Source organism: Pogoniulus pusillus, chromosome 16, assembly GCF_015220805.1.
Source record: "Pogoniulus pusillus isolate bPogPus1 chromosome 16, bPogPus1.pri, whole genome shotgun sequence".
In the NCBI taxonomy this organism is placed as follows: Eukaryota; Metazoa; Chordata; class Aves; order Piciformes; family Lybiidae; genus Pogoniulus; species Pogoniulus pusillus.
This window is the reverse complement of record NC_087279.1, coordinates 22685132-22705375: the sequence shown is the minus strand read 5'-3', so window position 1 is coordinate 22705375 and position 20244 is coordinate 22685132. Positions and strand designations below refer to the sequence as shown.

Below are 20244 nucleotides of genomic sequence, written 5' to 3'. Positions count from 1 at the left end.
CAGATGGACTCTCTGGAGACAAAAATTACATCCTGCCAGCCTTAAAGCTAGGGGGTTTGTGATGGTTTGGGTGTTACCTGCCCCCCTCCCCCCACCCCACTCTTGTGAATAATCACCCAGATTAGACTCAGCTGAGCTGGAAAGCAGAATGGAGCTTTATATTCACAGCTTAGCACAAGATACGAGCAGATAGTTACAATCTATACAGCCAGAGACAGAAATATACAAGTTAAAGGTAATACAGAAACACAACAGCCCAGAAACCAGAGTCCCCAGGAGGGGCTCCCAACCACCCTTCCACCTCCCTTCCACCCCTCTACCTTATCCCAGACTTTGCCTTATGTTCAAGGTGAGTTTGGAGAATTGGCCAGGGGGGTTAGGGAGCAGAGGGATTAGTCACACAGACAGCAGGTTAGGGAGAGAAGGGAGGCAGCCAGAGCCAGAGAGCAGCTCTGTTATCTGTGTCCTTGTTTTTATACATCTCAGCAAGCCTATGAGTGAAGCAAACATCACCATTGTTTCCTTTTCACAGCCTAGCATCTAATTCTTCTCAACAGATTATTCCAGCTAGCTTCAAACTAGCATGTTGCAGACTTTGCTGCTTGTTCTGATTGCTTGCTGCAGGAACTGTGGCCATAGGCCTGCAGATCAATGTGATCAAGGCCTTGCCACACAGGACTCCAGACGATTCAGTGTGCATTATGCCAGAGACAGTTTTGTTGCGTTACAGCTTGAATGTGTAGACACTCAGCCAGTAGAGCACACCCTACACGTTAGCATAAGTAGTCAAGGACAGCCCACTCCATCTGCATAAACCACACCTTGTTCTCCTCATTAACAAGGTGTCTGTTATCTATCCCTTCTGAGGTAAGGTAGCCAGCAGCTGGGGGAACCAAGGTCAGCATCCATCTGTTGTTATTCTTCATTCCGTTCTCACATCCTTCACTTCGCATTCCCACACTAGCACAGGGTTTCAGCAGTGTTTTTCCACAGGGCCCAGTGCAGATAATGCCCAAGACTGAGGTGGGTCAGGTTAGAGGGATGGTCTTTGCTCCAGCCCTGTGATGCTGAGCCTTGTTGTACATGCTGGACTCTGTGAGGCGTGGGGTGCTGTTTTGGGAGCGGGAATGACCCCACTTTCCATAATCTGCAGGGATGGCAAAAGCCATTCCACCTTTTCTGAGGTCTTGCTTTATGTCACTTTGATGAGCACCTCTCCGTAAGCATGAGGATAAACTAATCCCAGATTATCACCTCACACTGGTGCTGTTCACTAACCCCCCTCAGCATGGTGTTGCAGAATTAATTACCAGTATTCATGATGTTTGTTACCACAGCCCCACGTGGAGCATCATCCAGATCCAATAATATTTACCATTATGTTCTCCAAGTGGTCCCTCTCCTGCTTTTTATCACTAGCTGTATTTAGCAGCCCTCATTATGCTTTAGTCCTTTGGATATCTGTAGTTTTTCAAACTTTATTCAAAGCTATTTAGATACTTAGAACCATTCATTTCAGTTTTCTCTCCCATTTTAATGGCCTGTTTTCTTCTGCTGGCATGCAAGTGGGGAAAAAAACAATGCACTCTTCTTCAGCCCTTTTGGTCATTAGTAAATAGTTGTCCTAATTCTTACTGCTTTCTTTTCCCTTTGAGTTTGAAGCTGTCACATATATGTCTTGTTTGTGTCTTTCTCTCCCATCTAAATTAATTCTTAGCCTCAAACCAGAAGCAGTCCCGTGGTTAACCAGGCACAACTACATTTAAATCCCTGCAGCCCTTCTTTAGAATGCAGATAACATTCATGTTGATGTTGTGCTGGCAGTGCTGGTACATGAGTTATGTGCCTGCTGTGACTCTGTCTGCACTACAGGCTGAAGAGGTGGGGTTTTTTAGCTCTATCTGGTTTTAAACTGACAGTTAAATTGACAAACTAATGGCATGTTACCTTACAAGGCTGGAATAAACCCTTATAAACTTCCTACTGATGTCATCGTGCCAAAATTAGAACTGCCTTGCAGGTTATACCAGCTGTACGCTGGACAGAAACTGGTTTGAGCAGCAGAGGCAGCAGAGAAAGCACTTTCTAGAATAAAGAGAACAGATTTGCCCTTGTGTGATTTCTTTAGCATTAAATTCTTTCACCACTGCTCCTGACTGATGCTTTGTGTGTGACAAGCAAGGAAATAAAAAGTCTCAAGGCTCTGGAGTGCTGATGAGTGTCATCTTCATCAGCCAGCTTGCAAAGCTTGCTGCTCAGTGATAAAACCTCATCTTCTGAGATGCTAACTGGGGAAGAGATTGCACTGGAACGGTTTTTCCAGGCATGCAGACAGCAGCTTGCTTTTGGCTTCGGTGAGTCTGAAGCAGTAAAAGTCGTGTGCATTTTGTGGTGTCAGAGATGTTTAGGAATTAAGTTCAAGGTGGTTTTAGGTGCACTCTGGGCCACCTGATCTGATGGAGGATGTCCCTGCTCACTGCAGGGGCGCTGAACTAGCTGACCTTTGGAGTTCCCTTCCAACCCAGATCATTCTATGATTCATGATGCTTAAATGACCTTGCCAGGTTGTGTGTGTGTGTGTACCCATGTGTGCCTTATTCCTCATCTGTTGCTGCTGCCCCCAAAGGAGAGCAGAAGTGCACATTATAAGTACCCCAATAAGACATTGCAGAAGAATTAGCGTTTTGGGGTTTTTTTCCCTCATGCATCAATCTTTCTTGACTAATTTTCTCCATCTGGCTTGTTTTGCAGATAAGTAAGCAGCAGCTCCAGACAATCAAAGATCGTTTCCAAGCCTTTCTCAATGGAGAAACCCAAATTGTGGCAGATGAAGCATTTATAAATGCCGTCCAGAGCTACTACGAGGTAAGGAGAGACGGTACAGTGTCTGTGTGAGTCCCTGTTCCCACCCCTAGTCACAGATGGGGTTGAATTCTAAACAAATGGATTGTCCTGTATCAAATAGCACAAAGCAAAGGCAAGTGCAAGGCCTCTTCTGTCTGTCCCAGACACCACAAGGGTCGTGAGGGTCAGGGTTTGTGTGTGCAACCATGTGGCGAGCGTGGCAGCCCCTACCCTGGCACTGCCGATAGTCGACACAAGCAGCAGCCACCTTCAGATTGATGCAGTGCCTCTTCCTTCCATGCAAGTGCAAGACCCTACTACAGCCAGAGCCACTTACAAACAGTGCATTAACATAAGCCAGATGATGTACAGCCCTGTTTTTAGCAGACTTTATGCCTTGTTTTTCCCATGCCACCTGGCCTGTTATCTCAGACAGTTCTTCTCTCCCACGTGGGAGACATCCTGAGCTCTGGGAACCAAGGCTAGTTTTTTCTCTGCATACAGCTCATTATTTTCCTTCTTATATGTCTTCTTGTATTCCCACACTACCCCATGCTGTACTCTACAGATTGATTAAGGAGAAGGTTGTCCTTCCTTTAAGCTGAAAAATACCTTTCTGATGCTTGAAAGCAGTGCACTCTAAAAAGGGAAGATGACACAGCTTCAAACAAATGTCACATATTGTATGCATAAAAATTCCCAAGAGAAAACTGGGCAGCACCTTCAGTTCTTGCTGCAGCTTTTCCATTGTGTCTCAGTGGCTGTGGGCTTTCCAGCAAGAGCCTTGTCTTCTCTGTTTGGTATGACAAGTCCTGTAAAGCACAGAGGGGAGGAGGAAGATGTATAGCTAGAAAATGAGAAGCTACCGAGGAACATGAAACATCATTCCTAATTCTGCAACAGGATTACTATGCAATTCTATGTTTGCACCTCTTTGTATGCAGCCCATTATGCTGCTTTTCATCTCATTTCTCAAGAGGAAAGAGAGAGCTTCTGCTTTTGAGGGAGATCAGTGTTTGTGATCTGTATGAGGAGCGTCGCTTACTTTTCTTGCTAGCCCTTCCGCAAGCCATTTCTCTTTCTCCCTAGAGCTGTTCTGTCATAGAAGGTGAAGAGTTTGAATTGCCTAGGTGAAATATTTCTCTGGCAGTGGAATCTGAGGGGGGGACCAAAATCAGATAAAATTCTCTTCAGTTTTAGTGACTCTATAAAAAAATGGGAGCAGCTGCTTCTGTGTAAGGAAAGCACAAATTAGCTCTGGATTAACTGTATTAAACCAGCTTAGCAGTTACTGCTTCATCATTCTCTGTGCAGAAAGGAAGCTGAGAGTAATTTACATCTCTTATCAGAAAAGAAATTGCAAAGGGATCATCAGTTTATCACAGCTTCACCAAACAGATTCTCTTAGAAAATGTTTTCAGAATGGCCTGAGCTGCATTTTAGGATGTCTGTTCCAGTAAAATTATTAAGCATGAAAATGAAACTGCTTAAAAACAGGCAAAATACATCCTGGTTTCATTGGTGGGTCTGGCTGAAAATGTGTCCTGAGCAGCACCAGAAGCTACATGCTGTATTCTTACCCCAAGGGATCAAACTTACACTGAGCAGTTGACCAGGACTAGATGTCTGTGTCTGCAGTTCTGCTGGACACTCCACTAGCCCTGTCCTGCTTAAAACAGGCCACAAAAGGCATAATGCATTGCTCTGAGTCCTTTAGCACAACAACTTTTTCTAGCTGTCGGTCTCCTCTAGTTTACAGCCATGTACTTTCAGCTTCTCTGCAGCTGTAGCGTGACTGCCTGTGTCTTCCTCAGCACCACCTGCAGGGGCTCAAGGTAAAGCCTCTCTGCCTCCCCACACTGCCTCATCAGCATTCCCTGCTAGTGGTGTTTTCCTTCCTCTCTTCTCTGCAGAGTGCTGCCCACCCTTGGTTGAGCCATCCTGCAGTCACAGTATCACAGTATCATCAGGGTTGGAAGAGACCTCACAGATCATCAAGTCCAACCCTTTACCATAATTCTCAAGGCTAGACCATGGCACCAAGTGCCACGTCCAGTCCTGCCTTGAACAGTCCCAGGGACAGCGACTCCACCACCTCCCCGGGCAGCCCATTCCAGTGTCCAATGACTCTCTCAGGGAAGAACTTTCTCCTCACCTCAAGCCTAAATCTCCCCTGGTGCAGCCTGAGGCTGTGTCCTCTTGTTCTGGTGCTGGCCACCTGAGAGAAGAGAGCAACCTCCTCCTGGCCACAACCTCCCCTCAGGTAGTTGTAGACAGCAATAAGGTCACCCCTGAGCCTCCTCTTCTCCAGGCTAACCAATCCCAGCTCCCTCAGCCTCTCCTCGTAGAGCTGTGCTCAAGGCCTCTCCCCAGCCTCGTCGCCCTTCTCTGCACACGCTCAAGCATCTCAACGTCCCTTTTAAACTGGGAGGCCCAGAATTGAACACAATACTCAAGGTGTGGTCTAACCAGTGCAGAGTCACAGCATAGAATCATAGAAGCATAGAATCAGAATCAACCAGATTGGAAGAGACCCCCAAGATCATCCAGTCCAACCTAGCACCCAGCCCTAGACAATCAACCAGACCATGGCACTAAGTGTCCCATCCAGGCTTTGCTTGAACACCTCCAGGGACAGTGACTCTGCCACCTCCTTGGGCAGCCCATTCCAATGCCAATCACTCACTCTGTGAAGAACTTCCTCCTAACACCCAGCTTAGACCTCTCCCAGCACAACTTGATCCAGTTCCTGCATATCTCAGAGTTTTGTGCAATTAACCATCCCTTAAATGGATGCTATTTGGGAATTAGCATCTAGAAACTGATTCAGAAAGCCACCTGGTGGCTTGGAAAATGCTAAACCTGGGCGTTTTGCTCAGCAGAAACTGGCCTTCTCTGTGCAGGACATGACTGGTCTTTCTAAGGGGTCTGCTTTGGAACAGTGCAGGTTAGGTTAGTAACCTGGGGAATGATGTATTTCTGCTGGAAAAAGAAAGAGGTGAAGGTGGTGGTGTGGGTCAGGAGTGTGTTTGCATAGCCACATTCTGCTGTTCTTGTTGCTGTCATGGGATAAGCTTGTGGTTGTCAGTCTTAGACTAGTTCGTAGGCTGCTATCAAATGAAAGATTGAGTGATCTAAGCAGACTGTGTTGCAAAGCATTACTGTGCCTGCAGGAATGCTGCAGACTCATGTGTGAAAGACAGGCACAGCACACTTCCAATAGGTGATCCAGGAGAGTTTGTCTCATGTCCTTTTACTTCTAATGACTAAATCTTCATCTGCCAACTAGCACTCTGCAGCAGTCCCTTCAGTGAGTACCATGGAAATGCTTTGCTAGACCCATTTCCATTCTGCTGCTGGCAGATAGAGTTGGGGCCACTCGTGACACTGAGGGCTCATCTATGGATGCAGCAGGAGATGCATGACCCAGTTCATAGAAGCCAGTTCTCATCTGCATGTGCTGCTGTAGCATTTTGCATCAGGAGTCATCCTGGCAGTCCTACTAGGCAGTCTTGCAGCTGAGCAAGTCACTTGTTACCTGCTAAAGAAAAGAGCTCACTCTGCAGGACAAAACATCCCTTTTATCTCTTCTTTTTTATCTTCCTATTTCATGGCCTTTTTCTGCTGCCTTCTGTCTGACTGATGCTCCCACACACAGAATCACAGAGCCACAGAATTAACCAGGTTGGAAAAAGCCTCTGAGATCATCCAGTCCAACCTATCACTGAGCCCTTCTAGCTAACTATGGCACTAAGTGCCTCATCCAGCCTCCTTTTAAATACCTCCAGGAATGGTAACTCCATCACCTCCCCGGACAGCCCATTCCAGTACCAATCACTCTTGCTGTGAGGAACTTCTTCCTAACATCCAGCCTAAACCTGCCCTGGCACAACTTGAGGCTGTGTCCTCTTGTTCTGTCACTGAATGCCTGGCAGAAAAGCCCAGCCCCACCTGGCTACAACTTCCCTTCAGGTAGTTGTAGACAGCAATGAGGTCTCCCCTGAGACTCCTCTTCTCCAAGCTGAACACCCCCAGCTCCCTGAGCTGCTCCTCCTCTACCAAGCCCATCCCTCCTTTGTTGGCTGCTGCTCTTCCCCCTGGGGTAGAGGGTAAACTGGTGCTGAGGGAAGCTGGGAAATTAGGTCCCTCTGCTGACAGTGGCATCAGCCTAGCCACAGGCATGAGGACCACAACTAATAGCTGCTGCTGGTGCTGGCATGTGTGGGAAGTCATTAGTGCTGTCACACGGGGTCAGGCCAAAGGAGCCTGCAGGATGAGTAAAGAGGGGAGGTGAGAGTTGAGGATGTTGCAGTAGGGCCCTTTGCTGTAGCCTCCCACCCTGTCCAGCTGTCAGTGTGCTGAGACCTTCCTGGGCTGTGCTGCCAGCTTGGATTCTTATAGTTCTCATCTATTACCTAAATAGTTCTCATCTGTTACCTATCTATTACCTATCTGTGTGCCCCCAGATGCCATCACTCATATTTAGGTTCTACAAGGAAAGAAAATGTGTGCTGGTATGACTTCAGTGTGGGCCTAACAGACTGCTGGTGGCATCCTGCTTATCTCATCTGCAGAGTGCCTTCACCAGCACAGTGAGGCTGGAAGGAAACAGCCCAGCTCTTCCTCAGTACCATTTCTGGGCTGGTCTTGGAGCAGAATCCACTGCTGCTCCTGACAGCTGCCTGTGCCACCCAGCATCTGGGAACATAGAGTGCCATGTTGCTGAGTGGTATATAAAAAAATCCATGATGTCCTTAGGTCATCCTCAAACTCTTTAATTATTGAGAGCTGACAGATACACCCTGGTGCTGGCACAGCTTCTTCCCAGCCTGCTGTATTCATCTGTTCTCAGCATCATTAATAAAACAGCAGTTCTTGCTGGGCAGTGATTGCTCTCTTGTGTTCAAGGCTTGGGAGAGGAGAGCCAACACAATATCCCCCTGTCCTTTTCTCACCCTTCAGTTCTACATTGCTCCTATGGCATTTCCTGGTGTGCAGGGGTCTGTTGTGTTTTGACCCTTCTGCTCCCACTCCAGTGGGAAAAAGCATCTTCAGCAGATGCCTTTTCCCTCCCTTCTGCTGTCAGTGTCCTGCACCTGGCAAGATGCTTTCTCTGCAGAGCCTTCCCAGGCAGCCTCAGCCCATGCTAAACCATCCTGTGCTACTTCAGCAGGGCCAGAGCAGGCAGGGATTCAGCCTCATGCACCTTTCAGATCACCAGTTACCTTGGTATTTACCCATCAGTATGCAAAGTTCAGGCCATTCCTCCTTGTTCTTTCTTGGAGTGTTTTAATGCTGCTCTTGCAGTGCTAGTTGCCCAGGTTGGAAAGAGAAGTGGGGACACAGACATTATTTAACTGAAGGCAACAATCAATTAATTAATACAAAGTCATTTCTGTCATGTGGCAGCAGGGCAGCCTGCAAAGATCTCGTCTGGTGCAGTAGCTTAATATAAGCACTGGTCAGAGGTTTCCTAGGGGCTTGTCTACCAGGTTAAATTCAGAGCAATGCTGTTAACTTCAGCAGGATGGCTGGGCTCCCTCTGCCAGGGCAGAACTCGGCTAGGTGAGTGCAACTGTGCAATAACTTTCCTTATTAAAACCTTTGGTGAAGCAAAACGTACTCCTGTTTTCCCAAAGGGCATTCCTGTATCCAGTGAGGTGCAGCCAGGACGTCAGAGGAGCCTTAATGGCATCAAAATGTTCCCATTTGAGTGGACACAAAGCAGAAGCTTCACCTGGTTTCATTATCACAGTATCACAATATCACAGTATCACCAAGGTTGGAAGAGACCTCACAGATCATCAAGTCCAACCCTTTACCACAGAGCTCAAGGCCAGACCATGGCACCAAGTGCCACGTCCAGTCCTGCCTTGAACAGCTCCAGGGACGGCGACTCCACCACCTCCCCGGGCAGCCCATTCCAGTGTCCAATGACTCTCTCAGGGAAGAACTTTCTCCTCACCTCCAGCCTAAATTTCCCCTGGCACAGCCTGAGGCTGTGTCCTCTTGTTCTGGTGCTGGCCACCTGAGAGAAGAGAGCAACCTCCTCCTGGCCACAACCTCCCCTCAGGTAGTTGTAGACAGCAATAAGGTCTGCCCTGAGCCTCCTCTTCTCCAGGCTAACCAATCCCAGCTCCCTCAGCCTCTCCTCGTAGGGCTGTGCTCAAGGCCTCTCCCCAGCCTCTTATGCTTCATAAAGTGCAGCTGGAGCCTCTCTCCATCTGGCCACACGTGGTTGAGCGAGGAGCTCTGCAGGCAGTTAGCAGATTGCTTCAGTAGGTCCTGGTTTTGCTCTGAAAGGAAAAGATTTTATTCTGGGTCTTTTCTAGTAGTCAGCAGCAGGACCCTAGTTGGTGGCAGTGAGGGGGAATTGGCCTCTCTCTGCGTTTGAACTGACGCCACCTGACAGCACCTCTCTGCGGCAGGTGTTCCTGAAGAGCGACCGTGTGGCCAGGATGGTGCAGAGCGGAGGCTGCTCGGCCAACGACTCCCGGGAGGTCTTCAAGAAGCACATTGAGAAGCGAGTGCGGAGCCTGCCGGAGATCGATGGCCTCAGCAAGGAGACCGTCCTGAGCTCCTGGATGGCCAAGTTTGACGCCATCTACCGCGGGGAAGAGGACCCCCGGAAGCAGCAGGCCAGGATGACGGCGAGCGCTGCCTCAGAGCTCATTCTCAGCAAGGAGCAGCTCTACGAGATGTTCCAGAACATTCTGGGCATCAAGAAATTTGAGCACCAGCTCCTGTACAACGCCTGTCAGGTAAGAGCTTCCTCCCGGGCTGGGCAGCAGTGGAAGGCGTTTTCCTGGGGCAGGACTTGCCAAGGGGAAAATACTGCTGGTATGGATTGGAAACCTCTCTGGACAGACTCTGAGGGCTTTCCCTAGGGAAGGGGATTTTGGTTCCTGGTGGCACTACCAGTCACATTCTGGCAGTCCCAAGTGAGCCTTCTCTTGCTCATTGTTGTTTTTTTCCTCTTGGTTTGTTGCTTAGGGTTTTGTGCAGATGTTTTAGAAGGTCTTTTATATAAAGTTTTCTTTCCCTAGGGAAGGGGTTTTTGGTTCCTGATGACACTACCAGTCACGTTCTGGCAGTCCCAAGTGAGCCTTCTCTTCCTTGTGCTTGTTTTTTTCCTCTTGGTTTGTTGCTTAGGGTTTTGGCAGATGCTTCAGAAGGTCATTTGTATAAAGTTTTCTTTCCCTAGGGAAGGGGATTTTGGTTCCTGGTGGCACTACCAGTCACGTTCTGGCAGTTCCAAGTGAGCCTTCTCTTGCTCTTGCTTGGGTTTTTTCCTCTTGGTTTGTTGCTTAGGGTTTTGGCAGATGCTTCAGAAGGTCATTTGTATGAAGTTTTCTTTCCCTAGGGAAGGGGATTCTGGTTCCTGATGACACTACCAGTTATGTTCTGGCAGTCCCAAGTGAGCCTTCTCTTGCTTGTGCTTGTTTTTTTCCTCTTGGTTTGCTGCTTAGGGTTTTGGCAGATGCTTCAGAAGGTCTTTTATATAAAGTTTTCTTTCCTTAGGGAAGAGGTCTTTGGCTTCTGGTGACACTACCAGTTATGTTCTGGCAGTCCCAAGTGAGCCTTCTCTTGCTTGTGCTTGTTTTTTTCCTCTTGGTTTGCTGCTTAGGGTTTTGGCAGATGCTTCAGAAGGTCATTTGTATAAAGTTTTCTTTCCCTAGGGAAGAGGTCTTTGGCTTCTGGTGACACTACCAGTTATGTTCTGGCAGTCCCAAGTGAGCCTTCTCTTGCTCTTGCTTGGGTTTTTGATCTTGGTTTGTTGCTTAGGGTTTTGTGCAGATGTTTTGGAAGGTCTATTATATAAAGTTTTCTTTCCCTAGGGAAGGGGATTTTGGTTCCTGGTGGCACTACCAGTCACATTCTGGCAGTCCCAAGTGAGCCTTCTCTTGCTCATTGTTGGTTTTTTCCTCTTGGTTTGTTGCTTAGGGTTTTGTGCAGATGTTTTAGAAGGTCTTTTATATAAAGTTTTCTTTCCCTAGGGAAGGGGATTTTGGTTCCTGATGACACTACCAGTTATGTTCTGGCAGTTCCAAGTGAGCCTTCTCTTGCTCTTGCTTGTTTTTTTCCTCTTGGTTTGTTGCTTAGGGTTTTGGCAGATGCTTCAGAAGGTCATTTGTATAAAGTTTTCTTTCCCTAGGGAAGAGGTCTTTGGCTTCTGGTGACACTATCAGTTATGTTCTGGCAGTCCCAAGTGAGCCTTCTCTTGCTCTTGCTTGGGTTTTTGATCTTGGTTTGTTGCTTAGGGTTTTGTGCAGATGTTTTAGAAGGTCTTTTATATGAAGTTTTCTTTCCTGAAATCCTAGAGGATTGCTGAGATGGGAAAACTTTGTTCCTCCATCTCTGTGTCCTTGATGAACAGGTCTTTGATGGTGCCTAAGTGGGCTGTTTTGCTGTGACTTTCTTGTCTTTCCTCTTTCCCATCAGCAATCTAAATGACAGAGAAACGTTCCTCAGCCTCCAATAACCTTATTTGTACTTGAAGCTCAGATGCCCCCGGGGTGGATGTCTTATGCAAACTCACTGAGCTTGTATGGATTCCCCTTAAGTAGAGGGAGCCTCTTTGATCCCTGAGTGCCTGTGGTGGAAGGAGAGAGCATCCCAACCTCCCATGCCCTCAGGGTGGCTCTGCTTGCACTATGGTTTCCCAAACTGATTCACACTTTTCCCATTCCTCTCTTTTTCTCCTCGGCTAAGAGTCAGTTCCCCAGATCCTTGGAGCTGGGAGTCTGCAGTGCTGCTTGCATTCCTGGCAGCTTTTGCAGAGCGCTGTGTGTGGCTGTCCAGGCTGTTGGTGACCCAGATTATAGTCCCCTGCTATCGGATATAAATATCCCAGGCGGGATAAAGGATGGCAGAGTCACGGGGAGGGTAAGGTAATGCTGTGGAAAGTTTTCAGAGGAGGAGCAGACCTCAATCTCTTCCCTGTAATTCAAGGCTTCTACTCCTGACTGAAATTAATACATTTGAGACCAATTCTGCCTGTCTTCTGTCTAGACATTTCCAATTCTTGTCAAGACATACAAAATTATGTTTGATCTGGTTTTTTCTTTTCCTCCTGTAAAGAGTTTAATTATCTCACATTTGATCTTCTTCAGCTCAGACCTTAGCGGCAGAGTGGGAAGAGGCTAATAAATGTCCCTGAGTAAAGGTGTCCTCATAGCAAAAAGGCAACAGCAAGGACTGCATCAGCCCTCATAAATTGTGTTTACAAACCAGATTTTGTGCCTCCATCCTCTGCTGGAAGAACTGTGTGTTTTTTAAACCAGACCCATAATGTTTTCAGTGATGTGCTGAGAGCTGAGTCAGTTCTGCAGTGTTGGGGGGGGGGGGGTTTAACTTAAACCAACTCAAGCCCTAGGTCTCTCCTTTTCCCTTGGCCTGTGCTTGGCTAAGGAGCTTGGGTGGGTTTGTTTGAGTGTGTGATCTTCTTCCTTTCTGGTTCTCAGTGGTGCAGAAACAATACTTAATTATAGCTGCCCTGATGCCTGCTTATGAGAGCCTTTCTGGCTGACACCACAAGCCCAGTGGCTGCTCCTCACGAGTTGCCCTGTTGCATCAAGCAACCTGTTTCCTTCAGTAGGTCCTGGTTTTGCTCTGAAAGGGAAAGATTTCATTCTGGGTCTTTTCTAATACTCAGAGAGAGCAAACCTGCAATTTAAGCTTTTAGAGAAAGAGGTAATTTCTGTTGAAAGCAAGTATTAGCACGAGAGCTGCTCTGGTTTTAATGCCTGGCTAGTGAGGATTAGCTCTGCAGAAGGGAGAGCCCTTTATAGCAGGCACGGCTCAGAAGCTGCAGGGCCAGCACTCATTCAGCTGTGTGATACTTTCCTGGGGTACAGTATGAATGGTTACTGTGCTGTGCTGCTGGTGCAGTGTGGTGGAAGCCTGCCCTGTGCAGAGACCAGGTGGAAGCAGCTTACTGCTGCTCCTGCTCCCATTAGGTGATGCAGGGAAGGCAGCAGCAAGCACCTAGGGAAGCTGCAGGCTTTGCTGCTAGCTGTGTGTGGTGGGTTAGGAACTCTCCTCCATACACTATTGAAAGGTACCAGACCAGCTCAGTCGGCTTGGAAGTAAGCTGAAGCTCTGTTTAGAATCAGAATCAGTCAGGGTTGGAAGGCACCACAAGGATCAGCCAGTTCCAAACCCCCTGCCATGCCCAGGGACACCCTACCCTAGAGCAGGCTGCACACAGCCTCAGCCAGCCTGGCCTTAAACATCTCCAGCCATGACGCCTCAACCACCTCCCTGGGCAACCCAGTCCAGCCTCTCACCACTCTCCTGCTCAACAACTTCCTCCTCACATCCAGTCTCAATCTCCCCACCTCCAGCTTCACTCCATTTCCCCTCGTGCTGTCAATAGTGCCTAAAAAGTCCCTCCCCAGCTTTTTTGTAGCCCCCTTCAGATCCTGGAAGGCCACAAGAAGGTCACCTGGGAGCCTCCTCTTCTCCAGCCTGCACAGCCCCAACTCTTTCAGTCTGTGCTCACAGCAGAGCTGCTGCAGCCTCTCAGCATCCTCCTGGCCCTTCTCTGGACATGCTCCAGCATCTCCACAGCCCTCTTGTAATGGGGGCTCCAGAACTGGATGCAGCACTCCAGGTGGGCAAAGCTAAATTGTCAGGCATATATACACAATACATTTACATATATTTACAATGATGTACAAATCAGCAATACAGAAATCCAAACTCTCTCCCAGACAAAGAAAACACTACCCACAAGGGGCTCAAAGCCTCTCTACTTTCCCAGACTGACAAACAAAACAAGCAGCAAATCTTATGCTGGTTCTGTTAGGCAAGACTAGAAGGGAGATATAAAAGCAGAGTGAGGAGGAAGTGAACAGATCCAGTGTCCTAGACCAGAGTGGGACAGACTGTTGCCATTTTGGCTTTCCATCCCTCTCAGCAAACTCATGAATGCTGTAGACTTCATCATCATTTTCTTTTCACAACCAATGGTCTGATTGCTGTCATTAAAATATTCCCATTAGCCTCAAACCAGCAGGCTTTGCTTCAATGCTACCTGAGGTCATGTCATCTGGGCTATACCAGAGGGATCTCTGGAGCTCTCTGGCCACACTCAGTCCTTAGGAGAGCAGCAGCAGCTGCTCTGCACTTCTGTCCTTGCAGTGAATCACCAAAATTGCTGTTGACCACTGCTCCTTCCCACAGGAGCTCAGCCCTCACTTGCAGCCAGTGTGCTGCAGGTATGGGTAAAACCTATTCATCTACAAATGGTTCTGCCTGCTTAGCTTGTATGGGGAGTTCCTGGCAAAAGCCAGTGGTGCATGGCACTTGACAAGCATGTTTTCTACAGCAGAGCTGCAAGGCAGGGCAAAAAATGATGTGCAGTGAGCAACGATTCAGTAAGCAGCCCCTTATCCCCGTGAAAGCTTCCTCCTGATCTCTCATGATGAAGTCTTGGCACCAGCCCTGAAACAGGATTTTCTTGTCCTTTTCCTTCCTAGACATTAGTAGCAAATTGTTTCCTAGCCCAGAAGTTCTTGATGCTTGCACAGGGCAGATTTCAAAGCCATAGCAGCAGCTGGATGCCTGCTTGCTGCAGGCTCGAGATGCAAACAAAGCCCTGGACACTGCCCTTCATGGCTTGGAAACTCTTCTGTGCCATGGCCCTTTGGACTGTGCTGAGCTGCTCTGCACTGACACATCTCTGATATGAGAAGTCTGTCAGAAATTAGGCAACCAGAGGCGCCTGCCAAGGCTGCAGCACTAAAGCCAGACACATCTGGAGGGAGGAGAATTGTGTGTACAGCACTGCAGCAGCCCAGATGGACTGGGGGTGGGAGAGGACCCAGGACAGGCACGGGCAGGAACAGCTCCCTGCTTTCTGTGGTACCTGTGTGCTATGGCCAGGTCTGGGACATGCTTCTGCAGGACTTCTTCCAGATGCTCACTCTCTCCCCAAGCACAACCACTTTGCATGTTCATACACTTGCATTTGCAGCATCTGTCTCTCCCTGTTTGACAAGCCATCTTCTGTAAACATCTCTGCTCTGCCAGGCTGGCCTGAAATGAGCAGGGAGCTCCCTTCCCAGGTGGGTTTGCAAGCAGCTCTCAGCTTGTGCCCACACTCAGAGTGCAGATTGCATCCGTTTGCCTTGGGATGCTGACCCCATAACCCCTGCAAATGGTTATTGCCACTGTGCTTTTTAGTTTCAGTCCAGATCACACTTTCATAGAATCACAGAATGGTTTAGGTTGGAAGTGACCTCAAAGCTCAGCCAGTTCCTACCTCCTGTCATAGGCAGGGACACCTCCCACTAGAACAGGTGGCTCAAGGCCTCGGCCAACCTGGCCTTGAACCTGGCTTCCTCCAGAGAGGGAGCAGCCACTGGGCAACCTGTGCCAGTGTCTCACCACCCTCACTGCAAAGAACTCTTTCCTCCTCGTCCTGTCATTACAAGACCTTATCAATAGTTCCTCCTCAGACTTCCTGTAGCCTCTTTCAGATACTGGAAGGCCACTCCAAGGTCTCCTCTAAGCCTTCTCTTCTCCAGGCTGTAGAGCTCAAACTCTCTCAGCCTGTCCTCATAGCAGAGCTGCTGCAGCCCTCTGAGCATCTTTGTGTCCTCCTCTGGCCTGGCTTCAACAGTTCCATGTCCTTCTTGTGCTGGGGGCTCCAGAACTGCACCCAGGACTCCAGGTGGGGTGTGAGGAGAGCAGAGCCAAGGGGCAGAATCCCCTCCCTTGCCCTGCTGCCCACACTGCTCTTGCTGCAGCCCAGCACAGGGTTGCTGTCTGGGCTGCACTCGCACTGCAGGCTCCTGTTGAGCTTTTCATCAGCACAGACCTCCAGGTCCTGTTCCTCAGGGCTGCTCTCAGCCATTCCCCACCCAGCCTGGAGTTGTGCTTGGGACTGCACCCACCCAGGTGCAGGACCTTACACTTGGCCTTGTTGAATGCCATGAGGTTGGCCTGGGCACAACTCTGCAGCCTGTCCAGGTCCCTCTGGATGGATCCCTGCCCTCTAGCATGTTGACTGCCACACAATTGGTGCCAGCTGCACACTTGCTGAGGATGCACTGATTCCTCTCTCTGTGTCACTAATGAAAATGTTACACAGCACTGGTGCCAGCACTGACCCCTGAGGGATACCACTTGGCACTGGTCTCCAGGTGGACATTGTGCCCTTGATCACCACTCTCTGCCTGCCACCATCCAGCCAATTCCTTATCCAGCAGTGCTCCACCCATCCAGACTGTGTGTTTCCAGTTTGGTGACCAGGATGCCATGTGGGACAGAGTCAAATGCCTGACTCAGGTCCAGGTAGATGATGTCAGTTGCCCTTCCCGTGTCCACTGTTGCTGTGACTTCATCATACGAAGGCACTACATTAGTCAGGCAGGATCTGCCCTTGGTGCAGCCATGGCTGGGTACCACCATTTTTGTCAGCCAGCCTAAGCAGTGCTCATTTGTCTCCTCGTGAAGACACACTGCCTCTGTTGGTCCAACTCTTGTCTCATCAGAGCTCCTCAGAAGTGCAATTTAGATCTGTTCATTATTAATTTGATTGAACCTTCTGTTGCCTGTTCCATAAGCACAAAATACTTTGTATATTCTGATTATAAATAAGCTTTAAGTAAAGGAAGACACTGTCTGGCATTCTTCTGGATGTGCTGACATTCCAGCATTCCTGGGACACCATGCAGGCTCCAGCTGTGCACCCGTGGGTGACTTACACATTTGCTTTCCTCCCTTGGGCAGCACACAGGCAGCTCCTGCTGAAGCTTACTGCAGACCCTGGCTCGGCAGTGTGTCCTGGTGCCAGCCACAGGCTTTATGCTGAGACTGAGCAAACCTCTGACACAACTCTGAAGGCAATCACAAGCTTCCCAGCAGGTGGTTGGCATGATTATGTGGTCAGGCTTTGGAATGGGCTGCCCGGGGAGGTGGTTGAGTTACCAGCCCTGGATGTGTTTAAGAGTGGTTTGGATGTGGTCCTTGGGGATAGGGTTTAGGGTGCACCTCGTTGAGTAGGGTTATAGGTTGGGCTTGGTGATCCTCAGGGTCTTTTCCAACCTGATTTGAGCTATGCTCATTTTGACCTAAGCTTGTCTGCCATGCAGAGGAGGAACTGGGAAAGGGAGCCTTTTCCCCGGCAGGCTGTCTGGATGCCATCACTCTGGAGAACAGCAGCACCCTGCTGATAAAGCAGTTTGTCAGTCAATCACCTGTGCTTAGAAGATCAGAGCCTGTCAGCTTCTGCCACTGCTCCTGTTGGCTGGGAGTGAAGAGGCTGACTGGTTGGCTGGGGGTGAAGAGGCTGACTGGTCTGACATTCTCTCTATTCCTTTGGTGGGCAGGGTGGAGCTGTCCCAGAGGCTGGGCAAAGAGGGGTGAGAAAGCTTTGCCTAGTTATTGTCCTCCTACAGCATGAACAGGAATGGTGCTGAGAGCCCCAAACACTTCCTTGAACTCTTGCAGTCAGGAAGAAGATGCTTTTCTCTATTTGTCCTCCTGTGATGGTTTGGGGGTTACTCACCCCCCTACACTGTTGAAATTAGACTGTGTGGTCCTGCTCTGGCAGGGGGGTCGGACTCGATGATCTCTTTCAGTCTGTGCTCACAGCAGAGCTGCTGCAGTCCTCTGAGCATCCTCGTGGCCCTTCTCTGGGCACACTCCAGCATCTTATCCCTCTTGTCATAGGGGCTCCAGACTTGGATGCAGTACTCCAGGTGGGGTCTCAGCAGAGCACTGCAGAGGGGGAGAATCACCTCCCTCACCCTGCTGGCCACAATTCTGCTGCTGCAGCCCAGGCTCTGTTTGGCTTTCTGGGCTGGCTCATGATGAGCTTCTCATCCAGCAGCACCCCCAAGTCCCTCTTCTCAGGGCTGCTCTCCAGCCACTCCCTGCCCAGCCTGGAGTTGTGCTTGGCATTGCTTTGACCCAGCTGCAGGACCTTGCACTTGGTCTTGTCGAACCTTGTGAGGTTGGCTTGTGCTCACTTCTCCAGTCTGTCCAGGTCCCTCTGGATGGCATCCCTCCAGCCTGTCTGCTGCACCAGACAGCCATCTGGAAGTTAAGGAGTGAAGCTATATTTACATCTTAGCTCGATTTACAAGCACATATATATACACAAATATATACAGTTATATGCAAGCTAAAAGTAATACAAAACCACAATACCCCTTCCAGAAAATTAGAGTCCCCAGGAGGCTTCCCACCCAAACCTCCTCCCCCCTGCCTCTTTCCCTCCCTTCAGAAAAAAACAGACCAATCCCCATATATCTGTGATGGTTTGGGTGTTCCCCACCCCCACCCCCCCCCCACTTTAGAAATCACCCAGACTAGATGCAGCCAGGTCTGGACATTGAATGAAGCTTATATTTACAGCTAGCACAATAGACAAGCAGATAGTTACAGTATAGACAGTTAGAGACAGAGATAGACAAGGTAAAAGGTGATACAGAAACACAACAGCCCTCCCAGAAACCTTAGTCCCCAGGAGGGGCTCCCAACTGCCCTTCCCCTACCCCTCTCAACCTTACCCCAGTCCCAAGGAAGAATGGAGGTTTGACCAGGGGCTTAGGAAGCAAAGTGGATTAGTCAGAGAGGCTAGAGAGAGGGATGCAGCTCAGAGCTCCCCAGCAGGAGTAGTGCCTTATCTGTGTGTGGATTCTTGGTTTTATACATCTCAGCAAGCCTATGAGTGCAGTAGACATCACCACTGTTTCTCTTTCACAGCCTGTAATCTAGTTCTGCTCACCAAAACATTCCGGCTAGCACCAAACTAGCACAATGCCTCATGTGAAAGATCTGGAGAGATCTGAGGCAAGATGTAAAAAAGATGACAAGGAGGTTAGAGGAGAAAGGGTGAGGTGGGATTCAAGAGTTAAGGCAGAGGCAACCACACAGACTCAGCAGAGAGAAGGAACAGAAGTGAGAGCTAAGAAATATGTGAGCAATGAGTGTCTTATCAATATTTTGATCAGTTGTGTTTCTGAGCAGGAGTGATACAGGGTACTGTTGGGTTTTTTCCTTTCTTCCCACAGCTGAGGATGTAATTTCTCTCAGTAAAATATTCCAGTTAGCCTCAAAGCAGCACACCTCCTGTTACCTCTCAGTCACTGAATGCATTATGATCATATCACAAGGGTGGGGTTGCCATTCACTTCTGAAGTGGTGTTTTGTTTGGGCAGAAGGAAGAGGATTTCTGAGAGCATCTATTGTTTTAATGCAGTATCCCCAGGTGGTGTGAGATAAGTCTCTTCTTAATGTGGTAGTGGTGATATATCTGGAGCCGAAATAGCAACAGAGCAAAAGGGATTGATGCAGTTGGAAAGGCTTTAAGCAAACAGGGATGAGAAGTGTTGTAGCAGAATGGTTGTAGAGATAAATGGTGGTGTTTAGTACAACCCCTGAGTAGAACATTTTCAGTAGCACACAGAGGCTGAAGGTTTTGGCATAACACACTGTGTGGCTTGGTGTTTCTGCTCCCCTGGAGTCAATGTGGGAATTGAGTATCTGCTCCAGCAGGGAGCCACTGTGCTGTGTGAGAGGCATCATGGAGGAAGAAGCATGTTTCAGCCTTGGATTTCTGGTCCAGAACCTCTTGGCAGGCATAGCTCTTCTGCTTTGTAATTTGTAGCTGTAGAAGGGTCGAACAGGAGCTCTTTTCTCTAAATTCCAAGCAATTCCCAACTTGATTCTTATCTGCAGTTGCCCTTCCCTGAAGCACGAGCCTTGCACTTCCCACTCACCTTTATAACAGCTGAGCTGCAGAACCATCACCAAAATTCAGGCTGTGGTGTTCTCCTCATCTTGTTCTTCCCCAGCCTTAGGGCAGTCACTTACTTTTCTAGCTCAAGCTGTGGTTGGAAGTCGTTTTTAGCTCCAGTGAGCAGAGGGGGAGCTAATACAGTGCTGTTCAGCTAATCCAGCAGCAGCAGCTGATGTCCAGACCACATCTATGATGAGCTGCACACTTCCATCCTCCTGCTTCAGAGATAGCACAGTTCTCTGGTCTGTCACTGCAGGTCTGTTTGAATTCCCAGGCTTCCCAATCAGACTTTCTCTTCTTTCCTGGGCCTGCAGTGTCCCATGCACTGTGGCATTCTTTTATAAATGGGCATAAAACTTCTGCAAAGCTTCCAATTGCAACTCATTCTATTGAAGATTAGATCTGAAAACAAAGAGCTAAAACTATGTGTGCTGGTTTGAGGCTAATTGGAATATTTTAATGACTTTATGGCACCAGGTCTGTTGTGTTTCTTTCTGCTTGTTTATGTATTTACCTCTGGTGTGGGCAGAAAAACATGTCCAGGCAAGGCAAAGCATGAATAAGCCTATTTTGGGGCCTTTGGGTGCACCATAAGAATTAGTCTGCTGAATTCCTATCTGGAGGGGTTCAGCTTCCAAACCTGC

The 20244-nt window shown here is 48.7% G+C and overlaps 1 protein-coding gene across 13 annotated transcripts in view; it reads left to right on the top strand.

The window, feature by feature from the left end:
* Positions 1-20244, top strand: part of CADPS (calcium dependent secretion activator) — a 294058-nt gene that overhangs the window by 60237 nt on the left and 213577 nt on the right. For all 13 annotated transcript variants that reach the window (XM_064156993.1, XM_064156990.1, XM_064156994.1 and 10 more), the window contains exons 2-3: positions 2752-2865; positions 9273-9605. In XM_064156993.1, the coding sequence (XP_064013063.1) occupies positions 2752-2865; positions 9273-9605 (447 nt within the window). The remainder of the gene's footprint in view (positions 1-2751; positions 2866-9272; positions 9606-20244) is intronic.